This window comes from Prionailurus bengalensis, chromosome E4 (genome assembly GCF_016509475.1).
Source record: "Prionailurus bengalensis isolate Pbe53 chromosome E4, Fcat_Pben_1.1_paternal_pri, whole genome shotgun sequence".
Classification (NCBI taxonomy): Eukaryota; Metazoa; Chordata; class Mammalia; order Carnivora; family Felidae; genus Prionailurus; species Prionailurus bengalensis.
The window spans coordinates 64,164,234-64,190,832 of record NC_057360.1 but is presented as its reverse complement, the minus strand read 5'-3'; the positions used below and the strand labels follow the sequence as shown (position 1 = coordinate 64,190,832).

General features: G+C 61.4%; 1 protein-coding gene across 1 annotated transcript; it reads left to right on the top strand.

Moving 5' to 3' along the window:
- Nucleotides 1-264: 264 nt before the first annotated feature.
- Nucleotides 265-26,599, top strand: VANGL2 (VANGL planar cell polarity protein 2). Its single transcript, XM_043569555.1, has 8 exons — nt 265-532; nt 14,737-14,997; nt 15,147-15,267; nt 17,833-18,440; nt 19,165-19,301; nt 19,758-19,893; nt 22,216-22,447; nt 23,108-26,599. The coding sequence occupies exons 2-8, from the start codon at nt 14,927-14,929 to the stop codon at nt 23,366-23,368; spliced, it is 1,566 nt and encodes a 521-aa protein (XP_043425490.1). The 5' UTR covers nt 265-532; nt 14,737-14,926; the 3' UTR covers nt 23,369-26,599.

Sequence of the window (26,599 nt, the reverse complement as noted above, 5' to 3'; positions counted from 1 at the left end):
GCGGATCGAGGCCTCCCGGGTCAGCGCTCGCGGCCGGGGTCGCAGGGCCGCGCGGCCTCCTCCCGGGGTCGGGAGGGCCCCGCGCGTCCCGGGCGGCCGGCCGGCCGGGGAGCGGCGGCTCCGGGAAGAGCCGGGCCGCAGACAATGGGCGCGGCGGCGGGAGGGGCGCGGCGGCGGGAACAGCCGGGAGGCGGCGCCCGGGAGCGCGCGCCCCCCGCCCCCGCCCCCCGCCCGCTCCCCTGCCCGTCCCCTCCCCGCTCCGCCGCCGGCTCCGGTGCGATCCCCGGCCCCCGGTTCCGTGCTCCTGGCCCCCGCCATGGGAGCCTGAGCGCCCCCATCCCCCGGCCCCTGCCCCCGGGGCCCCGAGGGGGACAGGCAGCGGTGTGGGACGCAGAGGGGGTGGCCGGCACCGGAGCCCCCTCCGCGCCGCCCTCTTCCGCGCTGCCCGTCCGCGAGCGCGGAGTTCGCCGCGACCCGGAGCGCTGCGGATACAAAGGCGCCGGGCCGAGCCCACCGGCACTTCGCGGCGGCGGTGAGTGCCGGGCCGCGGGGGCGCGGGCAAAGTTTGCCAGAAAAAGAAAGGAGGACGAGAGACGGGAGAGGAGGACAATCGTGCGGGGGGCCAGGGGGTGCCCGGCCCCCGGGCGGGCGGGATGGCTTGTGGGGGAAGGGGGGGCGCGGGGCACCCCCCTTCCGGTCCGTTTCCCCACTGCAAGGCGGAGTGCCCCCCCCCCCCAACTTTGCGGAGGGCCAGGGGCTCGTGGGGAGGGGGCGGAGCCCGGGCCTGGAGAGCCAGGGACTTTCCTGGGCCCGGGGCTCCGGCGGGGGCCTTAATGATCCCGGGGGGGGAGCCGGTTGAAGCCGGAGACCGGGAGCGTGTGCTGGAGGTGGGGGGGGGGGGGGGGGAGGCAGTGCGAGACACAGGAGCCCGGAGGTATCGGAAGGCGGGGGTGTTTAGGGGTGCAGACACACCTCAGGAGTGTGGGGAGGGACGGGGCAGGTATGCATTCCGGGTGTAATGTGGAGTCTGGGGACCGGCCGAGGAGAGTGGAGGGGGGTGTGTGTGCTGCTGAGGACGGGGCTGGCGGGCAGGGTACCCGGGCACCGTGGATGGGGGCCCAGGGACAGGCGCCGGCATCCCTCTCCCCACTCATACTTACCCATTTGGGGGGCTGGGGGCCCTGCATTAGTGAGTTTTAAAGCATTGGTGGAGGATCAGTGTGCGTGATTCTTTGTGTGTGTGTGTGTGTGTGTGTGCGTGTGCGTGTGTGTGTGCGCGCGCTCGCACGCCGTGATGTGCTACGTGTTCCTGCAGGTGGGCCCCTGGGTTTGGAGGTGTAGGGGTTTTTCAGCGGCTGTGTGTGCACCCAGGGAGCGGCTGACCACGTATCTGCCGTGTGTTTGGATATGCATTTATGTGTACACTCCGGGGAAGGGCTGTGTGTCTGTGTGTGTGAACTGCGGAGGGGTTTCTGGGAAAGAAGGGTGTAGGTACTGAGGAGGGTGGGTGTGTAAGAGCTGAATGGGGCATACCTGGCTGGGTAGGTGTGTGTGCACCTGTGTGCCAGAAAGGGGGTGAGGGAATCTGTTCTCTTGGGTGTAACCTGTGTTGATGGTTAAGTACCAGCGTGTGGACCCGCCTTAGGTGGTGTGTGTGCTCCTGAGTGTGTGTTGGGGGTACTACCTCTTGCCTCTGCAGGCACATTTTCCTGGCAGAAAGCCCAAAGGGATGGCTGTATGGACGATTCTGAAGCTTCTTGGTTGGCTCTCCCTGGATTCAAAGGTAGCGCCTTAAGTATCTGAGACCTACAAGTGGGAGAGAGTGGGCCACCTTACGAGGTGCCCGCTTGGGTGGGGGGGGGGTTTCTAGAAAAGGGTGTGTGTTGTGGGGAACAGAGAAGAGAGGTTCTGGTTGTAGTCCTACAGGAATCTGAGGCCCTGGAGGAGTCGGGGAGGAAAATAAGAGGGACTTTCTCCCCCACCATCCTAGCCTGGGTTCCAGTGTGTGGAGAGGCCACATTCTTGGCTTTCCCCGCCCAGGCTCAGCCCCCTCAGGCCACGGTTCTCCCGGGAAAGCTGCCTTGGGGTCTTTGACTTCGGAGTGCACTAACTGCCCAGCCTCCAGGATTCTCCAGCTCCTGAGGAGTCTCGATTTCGGTCTGGGGTGGAGGCAAGAGGATGCAGCCTGCTGGAGGGATGAGACTGGTGTGGAACAACAGCCCAGGTCCCCGTCCCTGGGGTTGAGACGGTGGCATGGGAGCTCTGGGGAGGCTGGTGGGCAGGGGAGGGGGGGGCATTTTCAGGAGTTTCTGCAGGTGTGTGCGCGCCCGCCGTGTATGTATCCAGTAGATTCCCTTTTCCCTGGTGAGGAGCATGGTTAGGGTGGAGCTGTGGGCTGGGGCTGGGGCTGGGGCTGAGGGTGAGGAATCGGGGCCCAGCCAGTGAGAGGTTGAATGTCCGCGTGTGGGGGAAAGGGTGGGAGCCCCTGGCAGGCTGTCCTAGTGTTTGGCCGGAGGTCACCACTGTCTGGGAAGGGGCTGTGTCCCTCCCCACAGAAGCAGCAGCTACCTCCTTTGCCCCTCCTCTGCCTTGTCCTTTCTCTTTCGGGGTGAAGGGAAGGGGCTGGCCTTCTTCTCCTCTTGAGGACGCACGCTTTTTCCTCCCATGTCCCTCCCAGACACGTTCCTCTTGCCGCCAGGGCTTAGGGCGAGACACCCGCTTTTAGGGGCTGAGGTTTCGACTGCACACGTTTCTCAGGGTCGCCGAGGAATTGGAATCGGAGTGCTTGAGTCCCTAGTGGGCATGTGCAACCGAGATGTTCCGTCTTTAGTCCCCAGGGCTCCCTCGCTTTCCTAGGACTCTGGGATGAGGGTGGTGGGAGTTAGGACACGTTGGGACTAGGGCTGGGGGCAGACTGTGAAAGGCCTGATGCGTGAGTGCTTCAAGCCCGACACCTGTCTGCCGGGCAGGGCTCCCAGGGGGAGTGAGGCACGTGAACCTAGGATGGGGGGGTGGGGGGGCTCTGGCTCTCGTGCACGCCTCCTGGCCCGCTCTTCCAAGGAGGGGGCACTGTGGTCAGAGAATGGACGTTGCCATCTCGGGCAGTACTTCCAGTCTGGAACCGGTGGCCACATCGGCTCCTCCTGCCCCATTGTGTCGCTTCTGTCCGATTCGTCCAGGACGGGCCTCTCTCCCGTGCCCCCTCTGCTCCTTCAGAGTCTAAGGAAGGGCCCCCTTGCCTGGACCTAGGGCAGGACAGACTTTTATCTGTTCATCTGGTTGCCAAGAGGCCCTTCCGGTTGGGGGGGGGGGCGTGTACTTGGCTAAGAGGAGCTTTGGGGGGGAAGAGAGAGGAGCTCCGGGACTCCCCTCGTGTCCTCGGGGTTGTAGGGACTCCAGTCCTTGCCTAGTCTGCCCCCAACGGCTCCCCACACCCGACAGCACTGGTTGGAATTAGTATTTCACAGTGGGGTGACGTGGGGCAAGTTCTTGAACCGCATTCTTTAGCCTCTTGGGTGTTAAGACGCTGTCCTCCAATCCCAGATGGGACCTTCCTCGAGGAACCCCAGGTTCGCCCAGGGGCCTCCTTCCTCGGGTTGCGGCCTACTCTTAACGTCCTGGTTACGCCACCTCCTAGTTCTGAGGCCTCAGACAGAAGAGAGAACTTTTTGAAGCCTCGCCCGTAAAGTGGAGTTAATAATACGCCCTGTCTCTTCGGTTTATGAGGACCGGGTGAAGTAATGCAGCGCGAGCCCTTCGCATGGTGCCCGGCCCATAGGGAGCACTCAGTACGTGTTGGCCGAGTGGTTCGGGTTCTGACGGAGGGGGGCGTGGGAGGCAGTGGTGGGTTGGGGAGGAGAGCGAGGCTTTGGTTCTCCTCTGGCAGACCCTGCTGGCTGCCAGGCGCTGTCTGAGCACAGGGGAGAGGGGATGAGGCGGCCTTTCGCAGGGGAGACGTGCCGGAACACGCCGGTTCACTGTAGCCCGGTGAGTGCTGTGTGGAGGTGTGTTTAGGAGGCCGACGGGGGCCTGGAGCAGGAGTGCTCGGCCCTGGGGTGGGTGTCAGGAAAGGCACCGGGAGGAGACGTGCCCTGGGCTGGCCGGGGGTTTTGAAACTGAGGTGAAATTCACATCCTGTAAAATTACCATTTTCAACGTGTTGGTTTTTTTTTTTTTTTTTAAGTGTATTTATTTACTTCAAGAGAGAGAAAGTGTGCGCACCCAAGCGGGGGAGGGGCAGAGAGCGAGAGGGAGAGCAAGAATTCCAAGCGGGCTCCATGCCGGCCGTGCAGAGCCCGAATTGGGGCTCGATCCCACAAACCTTGACATCATGACGTGAGCCGAGATCAAGAGTGGGACACTTCGCCGACCGAGCCACCCAGGCGCCCCTAGAATTACCCTTGAAAAGAATTTTTTTTTTTTTTTTTTTACCGTTTATTTATTTTTGAGACAGAGCACGAGCAGGGGAGGGGCAAAGAGAGAGGGAGACACAGAATCTGAAGCAGGTTCCAGCTCGGAAGCTGTCAGCACAGAGCCCGACGTGGAGTTCGAACCCACGAACCGTGAGATCATGACCTGAGCCGAGATCAAGAGTTGGACAGTTAACCCACTGAGCCACCCAGGCGCCCCTAAAATTACCATTTTAAAGTGAGCATTGGCGTTTAGTGCCTTCACAATGTTGTGCAACCGTGACCTGTGAGAACCTTTTCCCTACCCCATCCCCCGCCCCTGGCAGCCACCAGTCTCTATTCTGTTTCTGTGGGTTTACCCATTCTGGATATTTCACATAAATGAAATTTTACACAACGTAGGACCTTTTATGTCTGTCTTTCTGCACTCGGCACAAGCTTCTCAAGGTGCCTCCACGTCGTAGCGGGTGCCAGAATTTCACCCTCTTTTTCATGGCTGAACCCTATTCCACTGTATGGATGGACCTTCGCAGGATTCAGACTCTGAGCTAGGCAGACAGGGAGGGGACTGGGGAGCCTCTGCAGGTTCGGGCTGAGCGGGCCAGAAGGATCGGGGGTGTTGCTGAGCTGTATGCAGCGTGGGGCTGTTGGATCTTGAAGTATGGGTGGGGATTTGTCCTCAGTTTCCCTGCCTGTAAAAAGAGGTCCTGTGAGGTTGGTGGGGATGGAGGTGATGAGGAGGAGGGAGGCTGGGCTACTCTTGCGTCTTCTCGGTCTGGGTGGAGGATGGGACTTCATTTAACTCGCTCTTTCCTCCTCTCTCCTGGGCAGTTCCCTCCCGTAGCTGCCCTCATCCCTGTGGGTACCCCTTTCTGCTTTACTGGGGCATCAACTTCCCCTCTCTCCGAAGTGACCTGAAAATTCTTCTCTCCCCCTCTCCGGGTTGGTAAGCTTGTTTGTGGGGAGGTTTTAGTAGCCAGGCGAGGGAGAAGCCCGGGAGAGACTCCCAACTCAGACCCCACCCCCAGCAGCAGCCTTCCATTCTTTATTCTGCCTCCTGGACATCTCCCCGGGCAGCCCTCTTGTGATCTGGAGAGAAACGAGGTGGGTCAGGGAAAATCTTTCCATCCCTGCCTCCACACTGCTTGGTACAGAGTAGGAGGCAGAGGCCTCGTCTGGTGGGGCCCTTTGGAAATGAGGTGTTGCTGTGCTGGTCTGATGCCCCTGGCGAGGCTGGTAATTACAGACATGACAGCTGGGAACGGGTTTGGGAGAAGCAGGCTTGGAATCGGCAGAGCCCAGGATCCCCTGGTAATCGGGGTGGGGCGGTGAGTGGGGAGAAGCTGGGGGCTGGGGCGGGGCGGCAGGCTTGGGGTCCCCCCTGCCACTGCACACACGGCTGGGCTTAGCGCCCTGGCATTGGAGCCCAGGCCCTGCCTTAGTAGGTGTGGAAGGAGGGATGGGTAGGGAGGGATAGGGGGATCCGAGACCACACCCCACCCCACCCAGGAAAGAGGCAGAGAATGGGGAGAGGGGTTCTGGCTGCCCCAGGTTGTGGTGGAAATTAGGGCGGGGTCGCCATCTGGGGTCTGGGGCCAGCGCTGTAGCCAGAGGGGCTGGGTGGGGTCTTCTCACAATGAGGTCATGGGAACAGGAAGTAGGAAGACTGGAAGTGCAGCCTCTAAAGGACAAAGAGGGAGGAGGTAACGTTTTATTGAGCATCCTCTACGTCCCCGACTCCATGATACTCTGTATATGTTATTTTGTTGAAAACTCTTAACCAGAAGTAGGCACCGTTACTCCATCTTACAGGCACGAAAACTGAGGTTTAGAGAAGGGAAGCAGCTCACCTTGGATAGCATAGCTCCCCAGAGGCTGTGCCTGGCCCACCTGCCTGCATTGCGCTTCCATTTTCCAAAATGCTCCCTCCGCCTTCCCCTGCTTCCTTCCAGTTGAATTTGCTCATCACCTTTGGTCTTGAACTTGAATAATTCCCCTATCTCCTGAAGGGCGCACAGGGAGTCTCCAGGTCAGCCTGAGTAGAGAGGTCTACCTCGGAGGGTGGGGCTGGGTGGAGTCCCCTGGGGGAATGGGTCTCCTGGGAGGAGGACCTGCTTGTCCCCAGCCTGGGGCAGGGCCAGGGCCTGGGCCCAACCTCTCCAGGGGCTGGCCTCTTCCTCCGGGGGAGGGGGGGAGCGGGTGTTGGGGGTCCGGCCACTCCAGCCCATGGGGTCTTGTTTGTGATTGGGAGGGGCCTGGCCCTCATTGTCTGCAGAGTTTTCCAGCAACCCCCCACAACATCCCCGGACCCCCACTTTCACCAGAGAGAGTGCAGTGTTTGTGTGCGAGGCTGGGGAGGGGCCTCTGGCTTCTTAGGGGAGGTGGGGGTCGGAGGAGAACAGGTGCTGAGCCCCAGGTGTGAACGCAGGAGCTTAAAAAACAACCAAGTGTGAACAGGGACACTTGTTTTGTCCCTGGCTTTCCTCCAGGAGTGGGGGCGGGAGAGGTAGGGGCTGGAGGCTGCTGGGACCCCTTAGAAGAGTAAAAACCTCAGGTGCTGAGAGTGTCACGATGGTGGAGGTCGGTAGGTACGTGGGCCTTTCAGCTGGCCGGGTCTCCGGTCTCCGGTTCTCCTGCGTGAGAGCTGGGTCACGTGCCAGTTCCGGCCCCGCCCCCCCCAAGCACGAGAAGGTTTCCAGGCTGGGGAGACCCAAGCCTGCCGCAGGCACCCTTAGGCCCACCCTGCTGCCCGTGTCCCCACCTCCCAGCTCCCTCACCACACGTGAGCCCAAGGTCGCTCCCTCCCCAAGCGGCTGCTTTCCACCTCCTCCTCCTTGGCAGGGGCCGGTGTACAGGCTCAGAAGGTCTCCTGGAGGCAGGGTCACTTGGGGCCTGCCTAGGACAGTAGGCCGTGAAGGGGGAGGCATTTTTGTTTTCCTGGAGGGCGGGGGGGGGCACGGGGTAGGCAGGAACTGACCCGCGGGTCCACGCAGCCTGCTCGCCCCCCAGGGTCTCCCTTCTCCTGTCCCTGAGGACAACTCGAGGTGCCTGCTTTCCTCCTTGGCTCTCCCGCAGCTCACCTGGTGGGCAGGTAGGAGCCAGCCCTGTGCCCCAGCTGACAGAGGAAGGAGCTCAGAGCCCGGTGGGTGGTAATTGTGGGGCCTGCCCACTGGTGCAAATTAAACAGGACATCCAGGCATCTCGAAGCCGTGGTGACCCTCTCACCAGCCTAGCATCCTGTCTCCCCTCCGGCCCCCATCTGGGACAGATGCCAAAGAGATTACTCACCCCTTCTGCCGTATACCCTCCCCCCTGCCCGGTGTTCCCTTCTCGACTGGCTGCGAATGGGTCTGGGGGCGGCCGGGGACTGAGGAGCTGTGGTGTGGGTGCATGTGTGTGCACTGGGGTACGGTGTGTTGGGGGAGACACTTTGCGAGCTGCGGGGGGGGGGGGGTGTCAGAGAGAAAGCGAGCAGGTCTCTACAGAACCTGCCTGGCTGGGGCGGGTGGAGCTGGGTGGGGCAGGCGGGAGCCGGTCCAGGTTTCAGAGGGGGATAGGAGTGTGGGTGTCTGTGTGTGCGTGTGTGTCTCAGGGTGTCTGTGGCTATCAGAGGGTACCCGCATCGCCCCCTCTTAGATGGAGGCAGTTGAGGAGGTGGAAGAGAAGGGCTTGGCCCTGGCTCCCCCAGCTCCCTTCTAGCTAGAACGCAAGCTCAGGTATCCTGGCTGGGAGCCCGGCGTGGGGGCTCTTCTTGCTCTGGGGTCTGGGGGTGAGCAGCTGCTCTGGAAACATCCTCGCCTGGGTGACCCAAGCACAGCCGGCCCCCACTTTCCAGCCTAGTGAGGGGAAGGATCCTGCCCCTGCCCCTGCCCCTGCCCCTGCCTCTGCCCCGGGGCTCTCGGGATGGTGAGTTCATGTCTGGGGCTGTCCTGGGAGAGTGCCCGGTAAGCAGGGCGAGGGCTCCCGGGCTCCCCAATCCGGCCCTTTCCTCTCCCTCGGCCCCTTGAGATCCAGCCGGCTTTGGCCTCACCCAAGGACACCGGGGCCTTTTTCAGGGCGCAGGAGTGAGGGTGGGGGCGAATCTCCATCCCATTTTTGGTCTAGGGCCTGGGGCTGGTTCTGGCCTGCTCTGTGTGCCCTAGTTCTCTTTGTGGTGGGGAAACGCAGCGTGGCCTCTGGGATGGACGGCTTGTCCAGGGCCGAAGGCCGCATGGGAACGATGAGGGAAGGGAGGGAGCGAGCGAGGGAGCGTCAGAGCCTCAGTTGGTGGGGGCGGGGTGCGGCAGAAACCACCCCTTGGAGGGGAAGGGGCTCTGGTCTCCACTGTCTTGGCCCGGGCCTGTCTAGTCGTCCCCTGTCACTGGTGAGAAGAGAGGCCGGGGCAGGGATCTGTGCCACTTGTCCCCATCCTGGCCTTACAGTCCTGGCTACCCCAAGGACTGGGACTTTCCTAGAGGAACCCCGTCTCTCTCTGAGAGGCAAACGCCTCAAAGCTAAAGCATTAGTAAGTTCTTTTCTCTTTTTTTCTTTTCTCATTTTTCTTTTCCTTCTCTTCTTTCTTTCTCTCTCTCTTTTTCTTTCTTTCTTTCTTTCTTTCTTTCTTTCTTTCTTTCTTTCTTTCTTTCCTTCCTTCCTTCCTTCCTTCCTTCCTCCTTCCAATTTATTTATTTTGAGAGAGAATGAGGGTGGGAGGGAGGGAGAGAGAATGAGTAGGGGAGGGGCAGAGAGAGAGAGAGAATCCCAAGCAGGCCCTGCGCTGACACAGGGTTCGGGGCTCGATCTCACGAAACTGTGAGATCAGTGTGTGCTTTCCTCCTGGAGGGGGAGGGGGAAAGGGAGCTCAGGGATCGTGTGGGCACAGTCAGAGGTTCTGGCACCTTCCGGTCCTCCGCGGGTACCAGGTGAGGTGTCTGCATTTGCTCTCATGGACGCCTCCCGCCCCCACTGGTGACCATCAGGGCCTGGATGGAGACTATCGAGGCAGAAAGGAAAGGCCTCCAGTCTGAAGGATGGTTGTGACTTTGAGTGTCTGCCCTGCCTCCTAGCAGCCTGATGATGACGCGGCAGCCTGCTCTGTCTTTCCGGCTAGTTGTCTAGTTCTTTGGATACTGGGCTGGAGGGGGTGGGACACCTGGTGCCTCCCGGGAGGTGGCCAGCCGCACCTTGAGCGGAAGGAACGCACATTCATACCCTTGGACTGTGGTGGGGAAGCCGGGGACCCTCGGCCGGGGGCGCTCACGTGGCCACACCTGTCTGGGTTGATTGGGGAGGGGGAAGGCAGGTGCAGTGAGATCCAGGCTCTCAAGTAGGAATCAGACCATTAATGGGCCAGTGTCTCTAGACGTCTTGTCCTACAAGGGTCTGAAGACGAGATGGTGCCCGACCCCTTGCGTCCAGACAGGACCGGCCTTCCCTCGTCCTGGGCTGAGAAGAGGAAGGCCGTGTGTTCAACGAGTGGGCCGGTCACAGCTCTGTCGTGGCAGCCAGAGGCAAGCTCTCGGCGTCTTGTCTTCCCATCCACTTCCCCTGCCGCGGGATGATCCAGCCCAAGTGCCTTCTTTTGCACAGCTGGCCTGCAGCCCTGTCTTCCAGAGACCCGAGGAAGAACGGGTGGCCTTTCTAGGCACATGTTTGGGTCCTGTCCCCTCCCCACCTTTTCTGGCTGAGCCACCGCGGCTCCCAGAGTGCCTTCCTCCGGCCCCACCCTCACCTCTGCCCTGCCTCCTTTCCCCATCCCAGGCCCGAAGGAGCTGGGACGGGGGGGGGGGGGGGGGGGGGGGGGCGGGGGGCCCTGGTCCAGAAAGCCGGCGAAGGAGGCAGTGATCTTAACCACCTGCTGGCTGCCCGTGGGTCCTCAGCACCTGCCCACAGAGGCCCGTTCTCTGTCCGGTGCCTTGTCCGCCTGGGCTGCTCCTCCGAGTGGGGCAAAGGGAAGGGTCCAGTCTCAGTGTGCATTTTGGTCAACACCAGCCTCCCCCCCTGTAACCGCCCCCCTGCACCCGCAAGGCCTTGTTCCCTTGCCTGTTGCCAGGTTCTGACTGTATTTTTTCCAGAGGCCTCCGATTGTTTCCTGAAGAAACCTGATCCCAGAACTCAGACAAAAGCTGGGGCTGCCAGAGGAGAAACCCCATTCTCTCCCCCTCTGCCCCTAGCCCCCCCCCCCCCCCCCACCTTCACAACCTCCCTCGCTTTGGATGCTGGGTATGGGTTCCAGGACCCGGCTGCCATCACCTAGGCAACAGGGGGCTTTGGTTGCCATGGCGATCAATGTGGGAGAAGCTGGGCAGCTGGGACAAAAGCCCCCACATTCCCCCCCACCCCTCCCCCCAATCCCCTTGGGATGGTACTGAGACACATTCCATTAATTTTATTTCTGAAAGGCCTTTTGGGGGGAGAAGGGTCTTGTTTTTGTGACAGTCACTCTTCCCTCCCTCTCTCTCTCTGGCCTCCTTTTAACCCCAGATAATCCATGGTTGGTTTGAGCAGGGGACTGAGTGTGTGCGTGTGCGTGTGCGTGTGCGTGTGCGCGTGCGTGCTCGCGCCCCTTGGGGGTGGGGGCAAGGTGAACGCATCGGGACACATCCCCTTCCACGGCCTCCCACGTGCAAACCAGGGCCCTCCCTGTCCACACCAGGTCCTGCCGCCCTCACGGTCCACCTCTGCCATTTCCACTTGTTGGTCTGATCCAGGGCTCCCCTCCCCCCACCCTCTTCCCTGAGAACGCCGCCCACCCTGGAGACCCTCTAGACCCCTGATTCCTGAGCTGATTAAACAAGGGGGAACTTCTGCCCTTGTCTTCGCTTGCCTCCCATCCCCCTCACCCCCAGCCTCTCCAGATTCGGGTTAGCTTCCTGGCAACTGGAGGGGTCAGCAGGCAAGGGGCTCAGAAACGGGGTTCATTTTAGTCCCTCTGTTTGGTAGGGGAGGCACCTAACGTTTGGGGCACCTTGAGTTGGGTTGGAAGGGGTGGGTAAAGGAGGGTTTACGCTGGGTCTTGAATAAGCGGTGGGTGAAGCGGGGTTGACACTGGGAGGAAGGTAGGGGCTCCAGGCTGAGCAGCTCCGAACAAAGGGTTGGGAGGGGCTGGCACCCTTCTCTGGTTTGAAATTTATCTATAGGGGAAACACAATGGCATCAGCTTCCCTCCTGAGTGTGTTTGAAGTGGTTCTGGTCAGGACTGTGTGTGTGCGCGTGTGTGTGTGTGTGTGTGTGTGTGTGTGTGTGTGACTTCTTTATTTAGTAGTACAAACAGCAGGATTTATTTATACCACCTCTTCCCTAAATCGCAGAGGAAGTGTCTGGGGATTGGAGTATGGGCGACCCTGGAGCCACAGCATATTAATTCCTTAACTAATTACTAGCTGAGCAGTTTGTAAAAGCGCTTCTCTCACCCCCGGGGTCCTCACAGCAGCCTCATCGAGTACGTGTGGTTACTTTCCTATTTTACCGATGAGCCTTCCAGGCTGCAACGCACAGAGAAGTGAAGTAACTTGCCTGTGGTCACAGAGCTGGTTGGTGGGAGAGTCAGGTTTTGAATGCAGAGCCTTGATGCAAATTCCGGGCTCTTTTTGTGCTTGGCTCTTCCCGGCCACAGGAGGCTGAGGAGGTGGAGAGTCCTGGTTCCGGTGCCTCTGTCTAGACCCCATCAAGGGCAGTTCTGACCCCCTTTACATCTCCCCGCCGCCCTGCAGCCCACTTGCTCTCTCGAACCTCCTGGTGGGGACTAGATTAGGGCTGCGCCCGGCCAGAGAGATGCGTGTGAGGTGTTGGGAGACTGTGTCGAGAACTAAACCAGTAGAAAGGTTCTCAGGAGCCGGGGTGGAGGGGGCGGCGTGTGATTTGCAGACAGGGTGCTGAATGGGGGCCCTGTTCACGGCAAAGGTATTTAGAGCGGGTTAGGGTTGGGTTGACGTGTCATGGCTGTGTCCCCTCGGTGTATCTCCGTCCCACACCGGCCTTGACGTGGGGCTGTTGACAAACATCGCCAGGCCACAGGGGTGCCTCCCGAGAGCTGGTGGCGGCGGAAGGAATGGATGTGGCATTGATGTCACTGCCCTGCAGTCACGACAGGACCCCGAGAGTCAGAGGGGCAGGTCCATCCACGGGGTGGGCGTCAGTTCTTGGCCGTGTGCGCACCGGACGGTGGTGGGCAGAAATATGTCTCAGCCGTCTTTCCTATTCTCTAGTTGTTGATAGTTGAGTTTAGTTGGGGAAAAGTTAGCAACTACACAGAAGCAAACCCGTTTCAGTTCCCCTCATAATTGAGTTTTGGGTAGCAGGTGACCCAGTCGGTTTTATTTCTGCCTCCAAACACAAGAGCCAGCTCTTCTGGCCTCCCCCACCCCTGGCCTCCCTCCTCCTCTGGCCTCCCTCCTCCTCTGGCCTCCCTCCTCCTCTGGCTGTCCTCCCCCTCTGGCCTTGCCTTGTCTGCCCCTTTGCCTGCTCTTCCCTACTGGGCTTCCCAGGAACCCTCTTATTTATTCCTCTCCCTAGGTGACCCTATCCATTCCCGTGACCTTGCGCACCTCCAGCTCAGACTCTCCTGAGTCTGGCTCCTCTGAAACCCTGCTGCTCACCTGACCTGTCTCCTGGCCGTGACCTTAGCCCGCTGGAAATGGAGCTCACTGCCTCCCTCCCCAGACTTGCCTCCTCCCCTGCCTTCCTCTCGTGCTCAGGCCAGGGATCCCGGGCGCTCCCCTCCCCTCAGCCAGACCTCAGTGGGCCCTGTTGATCCTACCACCACCACCACGTCTCGCACCGGCTGTTTGTCACCTCCTCCAGGCCCGCTCGCTGCCTCCGGCCGCCTTAGTGGCTTCCTTCCTTGTGTTCCCAGGTCTGCTCGCCCCTCCCCCAGTCCCGCCGGCACAGCTAAAATCCTTCGCGGGCTTCCTGTGGTCATCGTCCTTGTGCTTGGGGGAAACACGAGCTCTGCACCTGGCCCCTGGCCGCCTCCAGCCATCATCTTCGTGGGCTCCCGCTGCCCTGGCCTTTTCTGGTTCCTGGAATCCACCAAGCTCCTTGCTGCCCTCGCTCTCCCCAGTGCGGTTTCCTGCCTTTGTCACCTCTCTGCCTGGCTAAGTGCCGTTCTCCCTCAGGCTCAGGTGTCGTTTTCTCAGAGAGACTTTCTAGAACCGCTCAGTGCGAAGTCGCAGCCCCCAGCGCCGCCTCTCCTGGTTTTCCGCCCTGTTCCTGCCATCACTCCTGCGGTTGGCCATTCATACTCCAGTTTACTTGTTCAGCGTGCCTGTGCCCCGCCAGCCTGGAGACGCGGGGTCGGGTCCCCCGCTGTCCCCCCCCCCCAGTCCCCCGCCACTCCCCGGGGCCTCGCAGGGCACATGGTGCACAGAGGTGCCTCAGAGCGAGCTGGTGGCCCGGCAAGGGAGGCTGGGAAACGCGCGCGTGCCTTGGTGGAGGTGGGCCCGAGGGCAAGATGCCAGGTTGGCTGTTAGTTGGTGGTGGGTGGGCTCTGAGGACCCAGCAGGATGCGGCTGAGGGTCGGGAAGCGGGGAGGAAGAAGAGCTCATTCTCTGCAGAGGTAGAAGGTGAACGGACCGAATACACACGCTGCCCCTGGGGACGCGCACAGCCAGGAAGGCTCCCCAGCGCATGGCCCATTTCAGCACTTCGGGCCTTCGGAGAACGATTTCCGCGGTCTTCTCCTCCCTGCCCCCCCCCCCCCCACATTATCATAGTTTCCATCCCTCACCCCGCTCCCCTGGTGTGCATGAACACACACACACACACACACACACACACACTCTCCGTGGAGCAGCCAGCCTGACCTGGCCTGTAACTCCGGGTAGGTTTGACGTAGGCTCTGGCTAGACTGGGACAAGAGAAACGGCTGTGAGCAGCCCCTCCCCCCGTGGGCCCTTTCAGAAGTCACGAGTGGGGGAAGGTGAGGGGGAAAGAGAGGCCTGGACAGAGGCCAGCTGCTTTGTGCTCTGTGCGGTCTCCGTCGGTCCAGCCCGTCCGCCTGGCCAGAACCTGCCGTCTCTGAGCCACGGCTTTCCTGGCCGAGAACGAGGAGAGCGTTGCCCTGGTTCTCTGCTCCGGGGGGTCCCGGGCTGGGTCATTCCTAGCGGCCTCTGCTGTCCGTCCGCCCTGCGCCCCGAGCCGCTGGCACAGCCTCGGGGTGCGCTTTCTAGGAGGCCGGGCAGGAGGAACCGGGCCCACTGGACGGAGCGGGAACCGGGGCGGACTGGTCTGGGGCAGCGGCTGGGCCAGTACAGCTTCCTGCGGCAGCCGCTCTTTGGGGCTGGTCACCTCTCTGCCCTGACCCCACGGGAGCTGCCGCTTCTCCTGACCGACGGCTTCCTCTTCTCAGGTGCGTCGCTTGATTTTCTCTGAGACAAGCCCACCCGTCCAGCAAAATAGAGTCCCTCAGGGTGACGGTTGATTTCCTGAAGGTGCCCCTTGGCCTGAAGAAGCCGGTGCTGAAGGAGGTGGCTGTGGGGCCCCCCAAAAGGCCCCAGCCTGTGGCCCTGGAGCGCTACAAGGCCCGGCGTTCGGACGCCATGGACACGGAGTCCCAGTACTCGGGCTATTCCTACAAGTCGGGCCACTCCCGCAGCTCCCGCAAGCACAGGTGGGCAGACGTGGGGGCGACACGGGTGGCGGAGGGTTAGGGGGGTGGGGGGAGAGGTGGGCGTGCACAGGGGTGGTGGGGGGGTAGTTGTTGCTGAGAAGACGACCCAGCTCCCCCCTCTGACCTGTGCCCCCGGCCGCCTGCTGCAGGGACCGCCGGGACCGACACCGCTCTAAGAGCCGAGATGGGAGCCGCGGCGACAAGTCGGTGACGATCCAGGCCCCAGGGGAGCCCTTGCTGGACAACGAGTCCACGCGAGGGGATGAGCGGGTGAGCATCGGGGGGCGTGGGGGCCAGGCCAGGTGTTTTCAGGCTGATCCATGAACCTGGAGGTCCGTCAGAGGGGAAAGGGCCTGGAACCCTGGTCTCTTCGGGCAGTGGCCCTATCAGGGAGGGCATCTTGTGTCACACGTCCTGTGCTTGGGGTCCCAAGGGAGGACCTGTTTCAGTAGAAGTGAGGGAATTTAGTAGAGATCCCTTTGGAAGCCGCAGCCCCTTCCTCCTTTTCTCAGAGAGCTAGGGTGACCTGGGCTGTGTAATGGGAATTGCCTGGTTCCTCTGAGCTGAGGCCCGCGGGTCAGATGGGCTGGGAACCTGGGGCAGGAGGGGGCGGTGGGTGCGGCCTGGGGGCGCGCGTAGGCAGCCTTGAGTTTTCCTGGAGCCTCAGGCAGGGGCTCTGCCGCGCCCTCTGGTGTCAGGCTGCAGAACTGCACCGTCTGGGTCTGGACCTGGAAGCAGGTGTGGGAGGAGTCGGTGGAGAAAGGGGAGGTGAGAAGGGCGGGCCGCGGGAATGACGCTGGTCACTCGGGGCGGCGGGGTGAGCAGGTTGCTCCTGCTCTAAGCTCTGTGGCCCTCTGTGCTCACCTAGTAGGAAGGCCAGCAGGCAGACCTCAGTGATGGATTAGGGCAGGGGCAGGATTTAGGGTGACTCTGAAGGCACCTCCCGCTCTTCCTTCCCGGGACCATCTCTGGCTGGAGACTCCCAGCCCCTCTTCCCTCACAAGAAAGCTCTGTGACCCACACGGGACTTCCTGGGTCTTGGGAGCAGATGAGTACTTGGGGGAAATAGCCCCCCTCCCTCTTTCCCAATCCCGTCTTCTCCCTGAGACCTGGCGCCCTGAGTTCTCGAAGGGACCCCGAGACACGGTCAGCTCAGCCGCGGTGGGGGAGAGGGCAGGCAGTGTGTCTGGAGGTCAGCCTAGGGTGAGGAGTAGACCTTGAGCTGAAAGTGGTCGGTACACCCACCTTGTACCATCAGATCAGACTCTTCTGTCCTTGGGAGAGGAGATTCGTCAACCCCCTGATCACTGACCCTGCCGGGCATCTCCTATACTCCCCGTCCCGTGTCTAAGCCCTGTGACTCCGTATCCCCGGGCCATCTAGGAGTGAAGAGTGTGGGCACTGATGGCCACTGGTGGTCTTGGGGCCCTTCTGTGGGAGGGTGGCCAGCGTCTGCAGAGGTAGCTCGAGTGGACCAGACTCAGGACACTTGGGGACCTTGGCCTGTCTACCCCCTTGCCTCCAGGAACAGGCGGCCACTGTGCGGTGGGCATTCAGATGGCAGGGCTAGCGGGGCAGACCAGAGACCCAGAGTGGCCCTGAGTCTGCCCATCTCCCATGCCATGCACCGATCATCTGCCTTCCTCCCCGCTCCCTGCGTCCTCCGCCCTTCACCACACTGCTTGTTTCGGGTCACTCCCTGAATCAGAAACCTTGAGTGGCTCTCGATGCCGGGAGGATAGGCTCTCAGTGGTCAGCCTGGCCTGTCCGGACCCCACGGGCTGCCCCTGGCTCTGCTCCTGCACGCGGACCCTGCTCACTCAGTCTGCTGGCTGCCTCAGTTCACACTAACATTTCATGTTCCAGTGGTTCATGGGGGGCTTGTCAAAATGCAGATTCTGGTTTAGTCCATGCGGGGTGGGGCCTGAGACTCTGCAGTTCTGAGAAGCTCCCGGGAGATGTCTACACTGCTGGTCCCCAGGCCCTGTTTTCAGTAAACAGGCCTTAGGGACTGTTTAGTTCAGTGATTCTCAATTTTGGATGAATGTTAAAATCATCTGTTTTTTAAAAAAGGGCTGACGTCCTCCTGGGTGGGATCTGGGCATTGGTGTTCTTTCCCAGGCTCCCTAATGTGTGCAAGGAGGGCCCAGCCTCAGATGGGCCAGCCTCGAGGAGGCCAAGCCTGGGCACACAGTGGAGCTCAGTAAATACTTGGGTGGTTGCATATGGGCTGACTGCCCTCTCTCCTTTCTCTTGCTCTGCTGTCCCCCTCTCCCCTCCCCCTTCCTTTCTCCCACCCCTCCCCCCCTCCCCTCCCTTCCCCCTACCCCTTCCCTCCCTTCTCCTTTCCTCCCCCCCTTCCCTTCCCCCTCCCCTTCTCCCTTCCTCCTCCCCCTCCCTTCCCCCCTCCCCCTCCCCCTCCCCTCTCCCTTCCTGCTTCTTCTCCCCCTCCTTCTCCCTTCCTCCTCCCCCTCCCCTCTTCCCCTCCCCTCCCCCTTCTCCTTTCCCCCTCCTCTCTCTCCCTTCCCCCACCTCTCCCCTCCCCTCCCCTTCTCCCTTCCTCCCCCTCCCCCTCCCTTCCCCTCCCTTCTCCCTTGCTCCTCCCCCTCCCTTCCCTTCCCCCGCCCCTCCTCCTCCCCTCTCCCCTCCCTTCCTGCTTCCCCTCCCCTCCCCCTTCTCCCTTCCTCCTCCCCCTCCCTTCCCCCACCTCTCCCCTCCCGCTTCTCTTCCCCTCCCCTCCCCCTTCCTTCCCCACCCCCCTCTCCTCTCCCCTCCCCCCTCCCTTCCTGCTTCTCCTCCTCCTCCCCCCCCTCCTCCCCCCTCGTCCTGCCGTAGGATGACAACTGGGGGGAGACGACCACTGTAGTGACGGGCACCTCAGAGCACAGCATCTCCCACGATGACCTCACGCGCATCGCCAAGGACATGGAGGACAGCGTCCCGCTGGACTGCTCCCGGCACCTGGGCGTGGCGGCGGGGGCCACGCTGGCGCTGCTCTCTTTCCTCACGCCGTTGGCTTTCCTGCTGCTGCCCCCGCTGCTGTGGCGGGAGGAGCTGGAGCCGTGCGGGACGGCCTGCGAGGGCCTCTTCATCTCCGTGGCCTTCAAGCTGCTCATCCTGCTGCTGGGCAGCTGGGCGCTCTTCCTCCGCCGGCCCAAGGCCTCGCTGCCGCGCGTGTTCGTGCTGCGCGCGCTGCTCATGGTGCTGGTCTTCCTGCTCGTCGTCTCCTACTGGCTCTTCTACGGGGTGCGCATCCTGGACGCCCGCGAGCGCAGCTACCAGGGCGTGGTGCAGTTCGCCGTGTCGCTGGTGGACGCCCTGCTCTTCGTGCACTACCTGGCGGTGGTCCTGCTGGAGCTGCGCCAGCTGCAGCCCCAGTTCACGCTCAAGGTCGTGCGCTCCACCGACGGCGCCAGCCGCTTCTACAACGTGGGCCACCTCAGGTGCGGCGACGGGCCGGGGCCGGGGGTGGGGGGAGGCCGAGGGGGGAGCAGGTGGGGAGGTGGGGCCGGCCGGAGGGAGGGCCGAGGGCTCTGCCTGCGCGCGGTAGGTTTCCAACAGGGTCCTGGGGCGGGACGGGCTGGGAGTCTGGAGTGGGGAGACAACGGACGTACGTTTGGTCATCAGGGACCTCACAGAGGGCTGGACCGAGGGGCAGAAAGGCGTGGGGCACGGATGGGGCTTGGGGGATCGCTTTTCGAGCCTTCCCTGGAGGCGCCGCCTCTGTGAAATCTTGAGTGGGTGGTCACCAAGATGAGCTGGCCAGAGGAGGGACCCCCCCCCCCACCGGAGGAAAGGTGCCGCCAGAGTTCCTCTGCCCGCCCCCACCCTGCCCCAGGCCTTACAGAATATCAGAGGCACTTCCTGGTCCCGTAGGGAATCTTGGGGACTTGGAGGGGGTGAGGTGACCCTTTGCTGGAGACCCAGGCCCAATGCCCTCTCTCCCCTGGGCTTCAGCACCGCAGGGGACTAGCGGGCCCAGCCCTGGGGAAGGCTTGGGAGCCTGGTAAGTAGACCTCAGGCCCTGAGCCAGGCTTCCTGGAAGCAGCCTGTCCCTGTCCTGTGTCCTTTCCCACCCCGCCAACCTGCCCTGATGTCTCCCTCCCCCCCGGCACCCCTTGTCTGTCCCTTCTCCCTCCCCCCCTCCCCCCGCCCTCTCCCCCACAGCATCCAGCGTGTGGCCGTGTGGATCCTGGAGAAGTATTACCATGACTTCCCCGTCTACAACCCTGCCCTCCTCAACCTGCCCAAGTCCGTCCTGGCCAAGAAAGTGTCTGGCTTCAAGGTGTATTCCCTCGGAGAGGGTGAGCGGCCCTGCTCCCCTGCCCTCCCATCTGCTCCCTGTTTCCTCTCAGACTCTTCCCCGCTTCCCCAGCCCCTTTGTTCTGTCATTTCCCTTGGCTCCAGGTGGCTGGTGTTAGCTGCTGATTCTACTTGCTGTCCCTTTATGCCGTGGTGTGTCCCCCCAATCTGACTTCTCTGCGTCTGCTCACCAGCCCTGGCCCCGAGCCCTCAGCTCTCTGACCTCCAGGTCCTCCGGCACCAGGAGGCACGTGTGCAGGACCCGTGCCCTCCAGGGCCCTCTCTGTCGCTTTCCGGGGGGCCTGTCCCAGTCGTGGCCAGGAGGGTCGGGAACGGGAGGCATCGCAGCGGGTGGGCACAGCCTCTGGACCGGTCAGGTTGGCTGCGCCCTGACTTCCCGGGCTGGGGAGCGAGCGTGCTGTGACGCGACCATCCCTGTCTCTCCTGCTCCCGTGCAGAAAACAGCACCAACAACTCCACAGGGCAGTCCCGGGCTGTGATCGCCGCGGCCGCCCGGCGGCGGGACAACAGTCACAATGAATACTACTACGAGGAGGCGGAGCACGAGCGGAGGGTGCGCAAGCGGAGGGCCAGGTGGGTCCCTGGGCCAGGACAGGCTGCCCCGGGGCCTGCCGGGTGTGAACAGGTCGGGCAGAGAAGGGCCAGGGCGTTCTGTGGCTGCGGGGAACGCGTGAGCAATCGCGACGGGGTGCGCTGGGTTCCTAACAAGTTCCCATAAGCTGGGCGCTGTCCAACAGCACATGCTTCTCAGCTCACGGTCGCGGGGGTCAGACACCGCCATCAGGCACGGCTTAGCTGGGCCCCGCGCTCAGTGTCACAGGCTGAAATCAAGACGACTCCCATCTCAGCCGGGGTCCTCTTCCAAGCTCCCCGGTCACGGTGGAATCAGTTCCTTGTCATCTGGCCTCAGCGGCAGCCGTGGTGCTGCGGTTTGCTTTTTCCAGCCACAGCAGGTCTCTCCGAGTTCTGTACCGCCCGGAGAACACTGTGCTTTGAAGGGTCTCATGCAGTGAGAGCGGGCTGGCCAGGGTCATCTCCTTGTTTATAACGACCAGGACAACCGACTCGACACTTTAATTACGTCTGCAGAATGTACGGAGACAGCAGAGAGAGTAGCCAGGACGATGGGAATCTGGTAGGGTGAACGAACGGGCCATCTGTGAATTCTCCCTGCCACAGGGGAGCAGGGGCCCAGTAAACGAGGTGAGCCTTGCCTGCAGCAGCAGGGACCGAGGCTGGATCGGACCTCCTCCCCGTGGATCTCGTAGGCCTGCTCGGCTGTTGGTGCCTTTTTACCTGCAACAGATGAGGTTCTAGTACAGATCTTGGTACATCTTTTTTAACTTTGTTTATTTTGAGAGAGAGAGAGAGGGAGAGAGATGAGAGCAAGCAGGGGAGGGGCAGAGAGAGGGAGAGGGAGAATCCCAAGCAGGCTCCTCACGGCTAGCACAGAGTCTGACTTGGGGCTCGAACCCGCGATCCACGAGATCATGACCTGAGCCAAAACCAAGAGTCAGACGCTTAACTGACTCAGCCACGCAGGGTCCCGTATCTTGGTACGTTCTTAAGTACTGTCCTCTCTTTTTCCTGTTCACGCTGTAATGTAAACTTGTCATACCTGAAGGGTCTTCGCTGCTGCCAGGTCCCACCGTGGTCTGGTGGGATTTCCAGGGGGCCTCAAATAGCAGAGGGCCCCAGGATTTGACCCTCGGCCCCTCCTCCCACACGGTCTCCAGGCTTCAAGGGAGGAACTTTTCCCTTACCTGTTCTGACATGAGGCTGGTGTCCCTGCCGTCGATGGGAGATCAGCAGCCCCATTTGTCTGCCATTCGGCATGTCTCCAGCCGTCTCAGAAAGGGTCCTGGTGGGAAGGAACCCAGAGATGGCACCCCCCCCTTCACCTTTTGCCCCAACCAGGGTTTTGGATCTCCTGTGTTGCCAATGCGGTCCTTGGCCCGTGGCCGATGTCTCCCTCCCCTGTTACCTTGGTTGTAACCAGTAAAAGACTTCTCCCTTGGTTTTCAAAAGGAGCTTTACTGAGAGACCCTCGAAGCAAGCGCGTGAATAACCAGAGAGGCCGAAGCGGGACATGTTCCACGTGTTTACTTAGTCCCGAGTACCCCCCTCCCCGCTCCTTGAAGTTCCTGGGGTCCTGGCTTTCCGGACGTTGTGTGCTTTTAACGAAAATTGACTTCTTTTTCGTGCTTCCCCCTCAACGCCCTCCTCGAGACTCACCCACGTTGTCTCTGTGTCCCTCGTGTCGCTGCCTAGTGGTTCACAGATGACTCCCCGCCCCTAACCGGCATCTGGGTTATAGGCCTTCCTTTTTTTTATCCTCTTTTGACGGCTGAGTAGTACTGTCTGAACATGTGAGTTGTCCGATGCCCAGCAGGTGTCCCGGTCTCTGGGGCCCTGTGTGTTCACCTCTGGCATTTGCTGTCATGTTGCTTGTGTGCCCGCCCCCCAGACAGATGTTGACGTTGCCCGTGCTTGAGTAGAAGGCTGTTCTCTGGATGTAGTTGCGTCTGCTGGTTTGGCCCCCCGGGGAAGGGTGACTTGGGGGTCTCGTGGAGGAAGGCATCAGGAAGGCACCTGCCGCTCTGTCCCAGAGTACGGTCCCTGGCTGTGTCTGGGTTGGACTCTGGGGTCCCCGCGCTGGGCTCACTGAGCTCTACAGCTGTTTCCTGCCCCCCCCCGCCCCGCATCTGTGCACATGCGCCCCCCCCCCCACGCACACACGCACACGGCCCCCCTGAGCCCAGCCCTTGGCTCCAGGTGGGTTTGTGGTGCTTCTGGTGGCGGGGAGGGGCACAGCCTCGCCCAGGCGGCTGGAGCAGGGGGTGGGGGCTGAGGGAGGGGGAGGGGCGGTTGGTCCAGGCTCCCCCTGTCCCCCAGGCTTGTGGTGGCGGTGGAGGAGGCCTTCACTCACATTAAGCGGCTGCAGGAGGAGGAGCAGAAGAACCCCAGGGAGGTGATGGACCCCCGGGAGGCCGCCCAGGCCATCTTCGCCTCCATGGCCCGTGCCATGCAGAAGTATCTACGGACCACCAAGCAGCAGCCGTACCACAGCATGGAGAGCATCCTCCAGCACCTGGAGTTCTGCATCACGCACGACATGACACCCAAGGTAGGCCCCCCCACCGTCCCCCTGCCCGCCCCCCCCCCCGCCCCCGGGTCTTCCCCCCACCCCCCGACTGCAGCCTGCCTCGCCCCGGTGCTCTCACCACATCCCTGCCACCCTCCCAGCCCCCACCCTCCCAGGTCTCTTCTCTTACCCCTGGCCCTGCCCCTCCCGCCTCGTTCCCAGCTGGTGAGAAGGGATGGTTTCTCCTGGGAGTGGCTGTGGCCTGATTCCCGTGTCCGAGGTGGCAGCACCCGACGTCCCCCCTTCACACCCCGCGACCTCCAGCTGTGCTCTTTTCGAGCCATGACCCTCCCTCGGCTTTATCGTCAGCCTCCTGGAGTGGCGTCCCCAGCCCCCCTTGGTGAACAGGGTGACCGCGTCCACGAGAGCTGGATGCAGGGGCAGGAAGAATGAGGAGGCCTCACGGTCCTAGCCCCGTGCAGGGAAAGCGCGGGGACGCCGGTCCTGGCCCTGCGGTGTCCCCGTCACCTCTGTGGGCTCCCGCTGCCCTGTGCTTAGAACCAGGGTCCAGAGCAGATGAGCTCGGCGCCTTTCCGCTCGAACGTTCTAGAGCGCGTGGAAGCAGAGCGAGCCGGGGAACGTAGAGGGTGGCCGGGGGGCGGGGGGGGAGAGGTGACCACGCAGCCCCCCGCCCCTCCTCAGGCCTTCCTGGAGCGGTACCTGGCGGCCGGACCCACCATCCAGTACCACAAGGAACGCTGGCTGGCCAAACAGTGGACACTGGTGAGCGAGGAGCCTGTGACCAGCGGGCTCAAGGACGGCATCGTCTTCCTCTTGAAGCGCCACGACTTCAGCCTGGTGGTGAGCACCAAGAAGGTCCCGTTCTTCAAACTCTCCGAGGAGTTTGTGGATCCCAAGTCGCACAAGTTTGTCATGAGGCTGCAGTCTGAGACGTCGGTGTGACTGAGCAGCGGCAGGGGTGACGCCAGGGCTCCCGCGGGTCGGGGAGAGCTTGGCTCTCGCCTCCCGCCGCCCTGCCTCCTCCCGCTCCCTTTTACTTGAATTGACTCCCCCCACTCTCCCGCCGCCCGACTGCTCCCCCCTCCTCCTTAGTCGCCCCCCACCCTCCCCTCCCCGCCGTGAGCCTGGAGAGGCCACCTGCGTCAGCAGTGCCTGGGATCCTCTCTCTCTCTCCCCTCCCCCGCCAGCCCTTACTTGGTGTCATCGTGCAGGAATCCGTGCCTGTCCCCCCTCTGCCTCCGGATGGCATTCTATTCTGAGAGGGCATGGGGTCCCCCGGAGCCCCACCCCCAAACCAGGCTCTTGTGCAGTTTTTTCCTGTGGCCCCGACAGGGGGTCGCCAGGGGACAGACAGGACAACACAGAGCCACCGTGCCAAACTCCTCCAGACGGTGGGTCATCCGCTGCTCCTGCCCGCCCAGCTGGCTTGTCACAGACGCCGAGTTTGCGGGTCAGGGTGCCCTCGCACCCCCCCCCCCAAGCTAGCCCGAGTCAGGGGTCTCCCTGCCAGGGTCGCTGGCTCCGGCTGTCAGAACCTCCCCCTCACATCCACACGTATTCAGAGCGAGGGACGGTCCCTAAAGTCTTTACCCTAAAGTCTCCGCCTTCTGCCTCCCGTGGCCACAGCCAGACTGAGGCCGAAACCCTCTGTGACCACTTTCCCTGGGCCATGGGGGACTGTACCCATCCTTTGGGTCTTTCCTAGGCAGCCTCCGAGGGAAGGACAGGAGGGACCCCGGGGAACATGGCTGACCCCTGCCCTCTGAACCTGCCTGCACCTTGGCTCCCGCCTGGCTGGGGCAGGTCCCCCTTCCCGGTGGAGGATGACGAGTCGAGTGCTGCACAGATTGAGTGGCTCGCAGACCATGACCCGACCCCCGTGGTCTTAGACCGCGACGTTTTTCTTTCCTTCCCCCGCCCCAGCGTGTCTCTTCTCGGCGCCAGGGGCCTGTTGTCTTGTCTCTCTTTGGGGGGGGGAGCCAGTAACTCCTCCTCGTCCCCTGCCTTAAGCCCACTTCTTTGCCTCAGGGGTCTCCTTTCCTTGGCTGGCCAGGGTCCCCTCCTCTCCCTGCCTGGTTCTCTGGGCTCTTGTCTCCCTCAGTACTGGGGTGAGGGCCCAGGATTGCTGCCTTCATGGGCATCGGCCCCCCTCACCCCGGTGAGCTTCCGTAGTCTTTCCACCCGATCTGATTTCTCGCGAGTTCAGGTCTCGTTTTGAGCCAAATCCGCTGGCTTTCTGAGACCTATTTTCAGTGTGAATCTGAGCCTTTAACTCAGACACCTTTAAATTACGTAGTTTTAGCCAAGAGGAGCGGAAGCGGGAACACCGGTATACCTCCAGCCTGGGTCCACGCGGAGGACCATTCTGGCGGCTGGGCTGGAGCCGCCCTGGGCCAGGCCTCGGAATAACTTTCAGGCCCGTCTTCTCCTGGCCAGCCTGCCACGCGGAGCACCCCCTCGGGCTAAGATCCCCACCGGTCTCTGACCAGGGAGGCTTCCAGTGTGGGCAGGGCGGCCCCGACGTGATGCAGCCTAGTGATCACGTGTCTCCCCTGTCCTCTCTGAAAAAGCACATCTGTCCGTCCGCCGCTTACTAGAGAAGGGCTCTTCAGTTCACGCTTAACCCGGTCCCCACAGATGTGGGTTGTGGGGCCGACTCAGGCACTGCCTGAGGGAAATACATCCTGTCCTGGGGGTCGTGGGAAGGTATCTTCTCTCCAAGGACCTGGGCTTAAGAGGAGTCCCTCTGGGTCACATTTCTAAATACCTCACTATCCTGGAAAACGGGGCCCGGATGGTGATTGGGGTCGCTGCCTTTGTGGGCAGGCGTGGGGTGTGTCGGGACGTAAGGACCGAGTTGGGGCGGGCCCAGGGAAAGGGTTTGGGATCTTTGTGGCTGCCCTAGGTTAGGGGCGGGGGAGTGTTTATTTTAAGAACCTGCCATGTGTTTAATCACTGTGATTTTTTTCATTCCTTTTTCCTAAAACAAGAAAAATCCCCCCCCCCCCCGCCCCGCCCCACCTCTCTAAGCACTAAGGGCTGTGGCTGAGAACGGTAGTCTTTGGGTCCTTTGCGGCAGAACTGTGGTATTTTGTCTTCTTCGATGATTGTTATAATAATTATTATTTTTTAAAGCGTCAGGATGAATTGTCCAGTGTGTGGCTGTGTGTGTCTTTTGCTTCCCCTACGTGGGGAGCTGTCTTCATGCTGTGAACTGATGTGGGGCGCCTCTGAGCCCTGTCCCCCGCTTTGCCTGTCCCATCACGTGCTGGGTTTTCTTACTTTCCTCCTGGGGGGGGGTGAACTTACCTGTGCCCCCCGCCACTGCTCCCCCAGAACACCGGAGCCCCAGGGCATCCTAGCTCATCCCAATGCCCCCACCTTGCCTGCCTCTTCATCACCTTGGAACTCCCTCCACACCAGGACGCTGTGCCTCCGGCCTTCACCTACCTCGCCACTCTGCCTCGGCCCCCCACTGCTCCCTGTCTCTCCAGCGACCCTTCACGCTCTGGTTATTTTTATTTCCTTTTGCTTTCTCGTGTTGTCTTCCCATCCCTCTCCACCTGAGCCTTTCATTCTTCACTGTTCCTGCTGCACACGCCGCTACGGTACCTGTGAAGAGGCATCGGGACCCCCCCCCCCCCCGCCCAGAACCTTCTCATCCGAAACATCCGTTCCCAGAGTCTGTGCTCCTCTCCTTCTCTGTTGGGCCCCTCCGTGCTGTCTGTCCGTCTGTCTGTCTGCTCTTTCCCCTGCCCTTCCCCCCAGGGCAGCATCTGCTGATGGATTCGGTCCTGGCGTGTGATTGTTGTGAGATCTGTTCTTCTGTGCGCGAACGGAAAGGGGCTTTTTTGGGTCCCTTCCGAGTGAGATTGTAAATGTAGAATTTGCCACTGTTGAATCTAGGTTTTGTTTTTTTTTTCCCTCCTCTTTCTTTTTCTTTTTCTTTTTCCTTTTTTTTTTTTTTTTTTGGGTTACAGAGACCTTGTGCATGCATGTAGAAAATTGTAAAATGTAAATTTTTTTTTAATATATAAAAAGCTTGTTTTTACAGTTTGCAGTGGATCTAAACATTATGGCAATTTTAGGGATTTTTTTTTTCTTAAACATAGGAACTAAAACTGTACAAATTTTTTTTATATAAAATAAAGACATTTGACTTTTGTGGGGGCA

Coding starts and splice junctions, on each gene's coding strand:
- VANGL2 (XM_043569555.1), top strand. CDS start 14,927: ATGGACACGGAGTCCCAGTACTCGGGCTATTCCTACAAGTCGGGCCAC. Junction 15,268..17,832: donor CCACGCGAGGGGATGAGCGG/GTGAGCATCGGG, acceptor GTCCTGCCGTAG/GATGACAACTGGGGGGAGAC. Junction 19,302..19,757: donor GGTGTATTCCCTCGGAGAGG/GTGAGCGGCCCT, acceptor GCTCCCGTGCAG/AAAACAGCACCAACAACTCC.